The 9929-nt window shown below is 59.9% G+C and overlaps 1 protein-coding gene across 1 annotated transcript; it reads right to left on the bottom strand.

The window, feature by feature from the left end:
- Window positions 1-1801: 1801 nt before the first annotated feature.
- GOT1 (glutamic-oxaloacetic transaminase 1) lies at window positions 1802-6176 on the bottom strand. Its single transcript, XM_075026176.1, has 9 exons — window positions 5950-6176; window positions 5428-5609; window positions 4721-4844; window positions 4375-4487; window positions 4075-4179; window positions 3349-3499; window positions 3048-3213; window positions 2776-2918; window positions 1802-2489 (listed from the first exon to the last, which is right to left on the bottom strand). Exons 1-9 carry the CDS (start codon window positions 6062-6064, stop codon window positions 2350-2352), a joined length of 1239 nt encoding a protein of 412 aa, XP_074882277.1. The 5' UTR covers window positions 6065-6176; the 3' UTR covers window positions 1802-2349.
- Window positions 6177-9929: the final 3753 nt, after the last annotated feature.

Raw genomic sequence — 9929 nt, 5'->3', positions numbered from 1 at the left:
AGAGGCTGAACGCAACGGGGATATTAACATTAAAAGTGATTTGTCCCTGAGCGATGCCCTGTCTGTGTCAATGGGTATAGGGAAAGACATGCTAACCTCTCCCACCAGGCTAGGCTGCCCTCATACCTGTGGCCAGAGGTGCCTGGCATAACAGGACTCAGCATCGCTGAAGGGAGCAGGTGGAGGACCAGGTCAGCAAGTGCTTCCCAACTTCTCCCTGTAAACCTGGGCTCCCTGTCACTTGCTGCCAGGAGAGCACTCAGTGGTGCAGAGTTACACCATAGCAGTGCAGACAAGGACTGGGGAAGAACAGGAGTTAATATCCTGCCATTGCAAACACAATAGTGGGATACACATGCTGGAGTACAGCCTGACAGATAACGACAGAAATCTCATAGTCCACCAATGCTGATAAAACTTCAGCTGGAGTAACTGCATCCCTGTCTGGGCACTGCCCTTCTAAGGAAACACACAGCAATTGAAAGGAGGCCAGAGGAAAGCAAGGGCTGGAAAACAACCTACCCCAAAGGCTGAAGGAAACAGGGTCGCTTAATCTTAACTGGTGAAGGATGTGAAGGGGAGAGAGGAAGTTTTCAAATACATAAAAAGCTGTTGCAAAGAGGAAAGGAATAATCTGTTCTCTGTTGCCATGGTAAATGGGATAATGGGTAATGAGCTTACACCGCAGAAAAGGAGAAATTTAGGTCACTCGTTAGGAAAAACAAGGCTGGTAAGGCTAGCAAAGCACTGGTACAGATCACATGGGGGGGGGGGGTAAAGCCAGGCTCCACACCTAGAGGTCTGCAAGGACAGAAGTGTAAGCAAATGTCAGAAATAACAAAGGCAGAGTTGATTTCTTCAACTCCTTCTCCTGAGATCACCCCTAGAAGTCATCCTTTAACAATCACTACCCCATCATCCCAGCTGCAGGTGGACACCAAGAGGACAAAAAGCTCTGCACCTGCACAGAGGAAAGGCTGCCTCTGCCTTACTCTCCTATGTGACATGAACGCTAATCTGAAAAGGACAAATGAGACCCCCATGTACTGTCTCTCTGCAAACACAACACAGGAACAAAGCACCATTTTCACCTTTACTGTCTAAGCTGCCCCACAAGCAAAATCCATCAGGGCAACAGTGGGTATTGCTAACTGACTCAAGGAAAGGGGCTGTTCCCCTTTCTTCACTAAGACCTTGGCAGGAGGCTGCTCTGTCAAGGTGGTGATATCAGCTCACAAATAGATCTGCAAACAGTGACTGCAGAGAGCAGAAGCAGATGGTCCCAGCTCTTTTTCAGTGCCAGAAACACAGGCTGTTGCTGGCAGGTCCCACTGAAGCCAGGGGGAGTAGGTGGCAGTTCACCAGGGGCCTGCTGAGAAGGAGGAACAGGAAAGATCTGCTTTTCGACACATTAGCAGCAGGCCAGGAGCTCTGGGCCAGGGAGAGGTGGCCAGATGGCCAGGTAACACATGACCATCCAGAAAGCAAGCACATACAGACGGACAGGACGAGCTGGACAGCACAGGGCAGGGGGACAGAAAGAGGAACGCAAGATGGACGTGGGAGGAACTGGTCAGCTTCATGTAGAGCCACAAGGAGCTCTTAGCTACACTCTCCCAATAGAACTGTGCCCCATTAGTAGCAACCACGACCATCAGAGATGCAACACACCAAGAGGGAGAAAGGGAAAGCCTTGAAACAAACTGAGTAAGACCCAGTGGACAAACCAGGAGGCTGAGGCTTTAACCTCAGCCTGGGAAAAGGTTAGCACAGGCTGAAGGCTCATCACACAAGGCAGGGGTAGTGTTCAGAGATGAAGGTTTAATTTTCTGTCAGCAACACAAAGAAGCAATTATCACAATTACAAATGTTTGCTCGCATAAGGCTCAGAACTCGGGGCGGGGGGAAGCCAGCAACAGCTTTGCCCCTCCCCAAAATACTACCAAGTGACATTAGTTCACAAGCCGTAAAAGATCCCAACCAAGTGGGCTGTTATCCCACAGCGCATTGCACCGGCACCAGACTTCACGTAGATCAAACTGATCAGTTACATGGAGTTGATTTGGATGTGCTAAAGATGCAGCTCTAAGCACCTGAAGACCAGGCTGCTGTCAGTCAAACAAGAGCCAAGGCAGCTCATGCTGCCCCCACCCTCCTGGGGGCACTGGCTTACTATATTGCAAGGAGTACTTCAAAAAGGACAAAAGATGATTATCCCCGATTCAGCTACCGCTCCCACCTTTATTAAACCCCAAGAGGTGTGGGACAAGGCAAGCCATGAGCAGGGAAAGACACGGACTACACACTACAGCTTTGGTGACTTCATGTAAGTTTGGTTGTTCATGTGCTTCATTGGATTTTTGTGACGGCTTCATGGATGGACTTGGCCACATAGTCCAGGTTCTTGGTAGTCAGGCCACACATGTTGATGCGCCCACTAGCCATCAGGTAGATGTGTTTTTCCTTGATCATGTACTCCACCTGCTTGGCTGGGGAAAAAATTGGACATCAGGTCAGAGCCATGACCCCACAGCTCAGAAAAGCCCAAAGAACCAGTCGAGGCTGCTTGAATCTTTCACAACAAGCAGAAAACTTCGAGCACTGGCCACTAAAATGCTGTCTGATGCTTCATTCCTGCCTAGCCACAGAGGCAGTGATGCCAGGACACCAATAAAGTCCCTGAGAGATTCCTGCCTGGACTGCTTCAGCCCAGTTCAACCCCCAGCATAACCGTCCTCACCCAATCCTCCCTTCACCAGGCCACCTTGTACTTACGGTTCAACCCTGTGAAGCTAAACATGCCGATCTGCTCTGTGATGTGGTTCCAGGTGCCCGGGGTCCCAAGAGACTCCAGTCGAGACCGGAGCTCTGACCGCATCAGCAAGACCCGATCTGCCATCGTCTTCACATTGCCTTTCCTGCAGCAGGAAGGAAGCAGAGCGTGAGGACAGGCACCTGTCTGGTTTGGAGCCATCTGGCCAAGCCTGGCACTCAGGGAGACAGCTTCCCCCCACTTTCCCTCTCCCACCAGCCCTGGCAACACGTACCACTCGGCAAAGAGCTGCGGGGAAGAAAGCGTAGTTGCCACAATGCGTGCTCCCTGGGAGGGAGGGTTGGACCAAGTGGTGCGCACAATCTTCTCCATCTGGGAAAGCACACGCTGCACGTTATCTGCATCCTTCGCCACCACAGTCAGGTTCCCCACACGTTCATCTGTGGACAAGCCAAGAGACGTGAGCCATTGGTCGCACACATCATGGCAAGGCAGTGCTCTCCCCACCCCCCAGCATGCCAGCCCCATCTGTCTGGGTATGATGCTACTGGGCCAGCTTACTGCCAGACACTCACTGTAGAGCCCAAAGTTCTTGGAAAACGACTGTGCACAGAAGAGCTCAAAGCCCTCGGAGACAAAGTATCGCACAGCCCAGGCATCCTTGTCCAGGCTGCCAGAGGCAAAACCTTGGTACGCCGAGTCGAAGAATGGAAACAGGAACCGGCGCTGCAAGGAGGAACAGTGTTAGAGGCAAACCCCTTCCCCACAACCTTCACTTTACCCCCCGCTGTCCCCCTAGGAGGGAAAAATGACCATTGAGCTTCTGGGTGAATTAAAAGGAAACATGGTTCTGCAACACCAGACTAGGATATTTTCTTCCTACTGGGGTAAAAGAATAGGAAGACTGAAGTGGTCAATAAAAGGTCAAATGCAGGACAAAACTGCATTTGAGGACACAGGCACAAGAGATGCACCACCTTATATCCTATTGTCCAGCACCTGTAAAAAGCAGGTGCCCGTGGATAATCTTCCCAGTATGAGAAACCTCACTGCACCTCATGCCACAGAGTTTGAAAGCAAGAACTTGGAGACACAAGCAGAACTGGGATGCTTCTATCTTCTGTGCACAGACAACCAGCATCCTGTCAACCTCTCCCTTCAACACCTACCGAGCAGGACTCTTCCAGCTCCTGCCACACCTCATGCCATTCCCTAGAGACCATTTTGGATGCAAGTGCTCTGGCTGGCTCAAGAGCTACCTGTCCCCTCAGCACTGCTTTAGCCCCAGCAGCAGCCCATACCTTCATGACAGCAGCAATCTGCTTCCACTGGTCAGGAGTAGGGTCCGTGCCCGTTGGGTTGTGCGCACAGGCGTGGAGGATGAAAATGGAGAACTCTGGGGCTTTCTGAGGAGAGATTAGGTCTTGGTCACACACAGAGATGAGACTGGGCACCCACAGCAGAGGGAGAGGCCCTGAGCTACTCTAGGCACTGGCAGTCTCTTTTGTAGAGATCCACTTCCAGACACAGCACACAAGAGCCCAGCCAGCTGCCAACAGCACAGCACCAAGCTCCACCCATCCCATGAAACTTTTACTCACCTCCATGTCATCCAGCAGCCCCTGGAGATCCAGACCCCTCTTGGCAGCATCCCAGTAGTGGTAGGTTCTAATATCTTTAAAGCCAGCATCCACAAACACAGAGTTGTGGTTCTCTGAGGAAAGAAATCACTTTTCAGAAAAGCGGGCCCCACCTCCAGCAAGCCACCTTCTCCAGTCCCAGTACCTCCCTAAATGCCACCAAAATATGTGACGGAGACACTTACGCTCCCTTAACCCACAAGGGGAAGGCCCCTCTCTCACCGCCCAGGCCCCCGCCGTTCCTCCCTCACCCGCTGACCCACAGGGCTCTCTGCAAGGAGGCAGCAGCACTGACGACAGCACTCACCCCAGGACGGAGCGGAGATGTAGACTGGGGTCGCTGTGTTGTTGTTTCCATTGTACCACCGCCTCAGAAACTCTGCGCCAATACGCAGAGCGCCTGTCCCACCCAAGGACTGAACGCTTCCAATCTGCAACAGAGAGAGTTGCCAGCAGGGTCCACCCAGGTCAACCTCGCCTTTGGTGTGCAGAGAACAGGGGCGCTTGCAAGAGCGAGACAGGATCCCAGACGTGCTCCCTGGGGTTGCCCCAGGCAGGACACCATCCCCTTCCAGTGGTCTTCAACCTCCTTCAGCGCTCAGGCCCATCCAGACACCTTCTACAGCTATAAATAGACTCCAGTTATTCCCGTTACTTTTTGGCACAGAGCAGATTCCCAGCTAGCAGCTTATTTCAGGAAAGGTAGTCTATTATCTGACTTCAGTTTCCCGTGAGGCAACTGTTAAAAGGTGAAGGAAAAAAACAAATTCCAATCACAGCCCACGTCTGGTCTTTCCCAAAAACTACGACCACTTGCACAAACAGCTTCAAGTACACAGCTTCATCAAGTAACCTACAACCAGTAAAGACCACATCAGAGCAATCCCCAAATCCCACCAAAATGCAGTTACTCTGCACGTTTGTGCTCTTCTGCTCCGTCTGCTGCATAGATGCGCCAGGGGTCCCAGCGGCTCTCCCATCAAGGAGCGGTCTCGCTCCCTGTCCACCACCTACCCGGTTCTCCTTGATGGCAGGGCTGTCGTCACCCAGGGCGATCCGGGAGGCGTTGGCCCGGAACTCAGGCAGGCCCAGGATGGGCAGGTACTCGTGGTTCAGGCTGTTGTCGTTGGCGATCATCTGCTCCACCTTCTTCACCACCGGCAGGACCCATGGCTGCCCCTCGTCCGTGCGGTAGGCTGCGAGGAGAAGGAGAGCCGTCCTTCCTACACCCGGCGGGACGCTGGGCCTCCCGGTCCCCGGTGGGGCCTGTCCGGAGCACCGACACCCGAGAACGGCGGGCAGGCCGGCGCGGGGCCGCCCCCACGACCTTGACGCTCGCCGGTGACCCGCTGCCTGCCCTGCCCTGCCTCCGCCCCGCCCGCACCCAGCCTCGCCGCGGCCCGGTGACCTTTCGAGCCCGGGTCCCGCCGCTGCCGCCCAGTCGCTCCGGCAGGTGCCGGGGCCGCCGCAAGGGCGCCGGCCGGCCTGCCACGCACAGAAGGGCCCCGCCGGGCCGGGGGAAGGCCGCGGACTCACCGCCCACGCCCAGGTTGACCTTCCGCGCATCCCCGTCCTCCCGGAAGTCCGCCGTGAGCTTGAAGACGGCGACAGGCGGGGCGCGGGGGACGGCGGTGAAGATGGAGGCGGCCATGGCGGCGCGGCGCGGCGCGGCCCCCTCCGCTCTGCTCCGCTCCGCTCCGGTCCGTTACGGGCGGCGCGCGGCGCCTGGAGGAGACGCTCACCTTCACCGGCGGGGCGGTGCCGCCGCACGCCGCCGCCAATCAGCGGGCAGCCGGCGGCCCCGCCCCCGCCGCCAGCCAGCGGCGGCCCTGCGGCCCCTCGGGCGGAGCGCGCGCAGCCAATCGCAGCGGGGCCGCCGGCCGGCGGCGGTCGCGGCGCCCGGTGACGCGAGCGGCGCGGAGACGCAGGCGCTGCCTATTGGCCGCCGGCGCCCCCCCCCCCCCGGCCCCACCCCCTCCTCGGCGCGCGCGGGTTGGGCGGGCGGCGCGCGGCGGGGCCGCCCCGGGGTGCAGCGCCCGGGGGCGCGGCGCGGGGCTGGGACCGGGACCGGGACCGGGACCGGGGCCGCGACCGGGGGGTGCCGGCAGGCCCGGGGCCGCGGCGCAAGGGTGCAGAGCCGTCACAGGGGCTGCGGGGGAGCAGCGTCCCGGGGGAGGGGTCCGGGAGCGGCAGCCATGGGGGTGCGGGTTGGTCCCGTGGTGCAATGCCCGTGGTACGGGGTGCTGCCGGGGATGTCGTGCCCGAGGCAGCGCTGCTCTGCGGCAGCGCTCGGGGGTGCAGTGCTCGGGGTGCAGTGCTCGGCGCTCACGGCACGGTCCCCATAGGGGACGCGGGGTGCAGCGTACGCGTGGGTGCAGATCAGCCCTGGAGTGCAAAGCTGGGGTGCACGACAGCCCCAGGGGGGCCGTGCCCGGGGCTGCGGGAGGGTGCCAGGGTGCAAGGCTTAGGGGGTGCGGGGGGGTGCTAGGAGGGCCGTGCCCGGGTGCGGTGGGTGCAGGTGCAGTGCCCGCGGTGCAGGGTGCTCCCAGGGGTGCGGTGACCCGGACGAGGAGGGCTGTGAGGGCGGGGGGTGTTTCCACCCCAGGGCGGGTCACGGGCACCCTCCGGTGCAGCTGCCCCGGGGTTTTTGAGGCACTTTCCCGATTCCCGGCCACCTGCAGGTCAGGCGCTGTGGGGTGGCCCCCTGAGAGCCTCCCAGCCCCGGAGAAACGCCGGGGTCGCCTGGGGGCGTCTCCCCTCCCAGCAAGGGCCTCCGGCCGGTGGCAACCACCGCCAAGGCGAGCCCTGCTCCGGCCCGCGGGGAGCCTTTGGGATCACTGCTTAGCTCGGGGCCCTTCTCCCCGACCGCACGGCATCGTGCTTATCCGCAGGGAATTTCTCGTGGCGCCTTGCCGCCCAGCTCTGCATCCTTCCCGCAGGCGCAGCGCTTCCCACGGGGGGCCCCCCCAGCCTCTGTGGCTCTTGCGGGCCGCCCACCGCCCGGGGAGCCTCCCTCCAGCCGTGCGGGGACCTCTGGGGTCCCTGGGCGTCGGGGCGGACGCCGTCGCGGGGCGCGGCGGAGCGGCACAGGGCCGGGAGCGGCGGCTGTGCTGGGGGGTGTCGGCAGAGGGCAGAGCCGGCCCGCGCATCGCGCCGCCGCCGCCGGGACCGGCCCCGCCGCTTGCCCCGCCGCTTACCCCGCAACCCCCGCGGGGAGCGGCACCGCAAGGCGTCACCGGCTCCGGCCCGGCCCGGCCCGGAGGGACGGGCGGCCCAGGGCCACCCGAGCATCCCTCCCGCCGCTCCCGCCCGCGCATCCCCGGGGAGGGGGCTCGCTGCCCCCCGGTGCGTGGCCGGCTCCGATAGGATCCTGCCGCCTGGCTCAAGCGGCTTCTGAAGTTTGTGGGAATCCGCCCGCGACCCTGCAGCATCTGGGAAAGGCTTCGAGGGAAAGGGGAAGGACGCCGCGAAAACCCCCGGCAGCGCGACCCCCCCACCCCTCGTGACATAAACCACGGGGATACGGGACAGGAAAGGCCGTGCTGTCCCCAAACGCTTTTGCAGACAACCCGTGTCATACAACCCTTTGTTAACCCAGCCAAGATCCTTCTGAAAACCAGTTTGGCTCCTCACCCCCCTCCCATGTCGAAGGTGGCTCCGCAGCCCGGCTGCCCGGGAGGGAGCCCCGGGGGCACAGCCCTTGCCTCCCCCAGCTCCGGGCAGCACCTGGAAGAACTGCCCAGTGCACTTTCTGCTTAGCATGAGAGCAGGGAAGAGGTAGAGCTGCCCAGCGGCGCAGCAGCATGCCAGCGCTCCTGCCTCTGGAGAAAACAGCATAATGGGAAAGGCAGAAGAGCAAGACAGTAGCACTAGACCAAGGCCTTGGCCCTGGTGGGGTTTTTAGTCCAACTCAGACAAAACCTTTATCGGACCTTGAGAAAAGGCCAAGCGGAAACCCAGAAGGGGCTTCAGGTCTGCTCTCTGCAATAGCTGTGAGACCCTGCAAACGCCTGACCTTGTGAGGGCATTTCTGAACCCCACCCTTAACTCTAGCCCTAACCTTAAATCTAACCCTACCCTTAACTCTAACCCTAAGCTTAACTCTAGCCCCAACTGGATGAAGAGCACTTAGGTTTCTTGAGGTCTGTGGATGCTGCTAAATGAGAGACGCTGCAGTGCTGAGCAGGGAAGCAGCTGATGAGAACAAGAGCATCAGAGGTAAATGGGGGTAGCCCACCACAGGGTGAATCGTGTTTTCTGCTCACGGGGAGTAAAGGACTGCACAAGTGGGATGCTGCAATGGGAAAAGCTGACCAAGGCTGCTTAGAGCATCCTATTTCTGGAGCAGGCAGAAATGCTGGGGAGTCCCCAGAGTGGCAGGCTCTCACCGTGCTTACCGGTTTCTAATCCCACCACTCTCCAAAGAGCACTGGGATATTTAGGGACATGGCCAAGCCCTTTCTCAGTGCAGAGCAGGGAAGTCACAATGGCGCAGGGGTTCTGCCTGCCAAGCTGGCTGCACCAAGCCACTGCTTGGGACTGCCAGAGCAGGCTGAGCAGTGCCAGTCGCAGGAAAAAAATGCGGTTTCCCCAAATCAGCACTGTCTTGCTCTCCTTCCTCAGGGGCTCCTGGGCAGCCTGAGTTCAGTGCTGCCGGCCCGGAGGAGACCGTCTGTGCTGCTGCCTGTGCCTGCGAGGCCGGGGTCGCTGACCCAGCAGGAGTTACCTGCCGGTGCGCCTGGCTGCCCCCAGCCCGGCCAGCGTCCCATGCCCTTGGCGGCGCAGAGTGGGGCTCTGCTGGGAACAGATGCAGGAACAAGACAGACAGGCACAAAGCAGCAGGCCGCCGGGCCCCCGAGCCGGGTGGCTGTGGGTTAGCAAGATCCCTCTGGCCCTGAGCTTTCATCTCCCCAGCCTACACAAAGGGTGCCACCAAAATGTATGTAAAAGCAGAAGAAACATGGGAGCCGGCCCTGAGGCAACCCTCCCTTCATCTCCTGCCTCTGACTGACAGCCAGCAATGACCTGCCACTCAATGGGGAGGCTTGCACACCTTACCCAGAGCGAAGGAGCCCCCCTGGGCATGCACTGCCGCACCGCACGCAGGCACGGCCCCCCGCACTCAGCCCCTCCTGGGAGCCAGAGGTAGGGGGGCTCGGCGGCCAGCCCGGCTCCTGCATTGCTCAGGCTGCTGCAGGGATGTGGGGACCACTGAGGACCAGGTGCTGCCCTCCCTGCACTGTTGAGCCCCATGTGGGCCTGGAAAAAGCCCTTCCTGGGACAGTACAGATGAGCTCTGCTCACCCCGTCCCCTTCACTCCCCCTTGCAAGGTCCACCCTCACACCCCTACAGCCTCTGTCTCATCCTCTTCCTCGCCAAAGAGCCCAGTGCCAGGGGACCCTCGATCCCAGCATCACAGCAAGGGTTTAGGCTGCCCTGCCCCAAGGCGCTGCCCATCTCAGGCTAAGATTGGGTGCAGGCAGCGTGCGGGCAGGGAGCAGAGCCACGGCCGTTC

This window comes from Buteo buteo, chromosome 4 (genome assembly GCF_964188355.1).
Source record: "Buteo buteo chromosome 4, bButBut1.hap1.1, whole genome shotgun sequence".
Classification (NCBI taxonomy): domain Eukaryota; kingdom Metazoa; phylum Chordata; class Aves; order Accipitriformes; family Accipitridae; genus Buteo; species Buteo buteo.
This window is presented reverse-complemented; position numbering and strand designations above follow the sequence as displayed.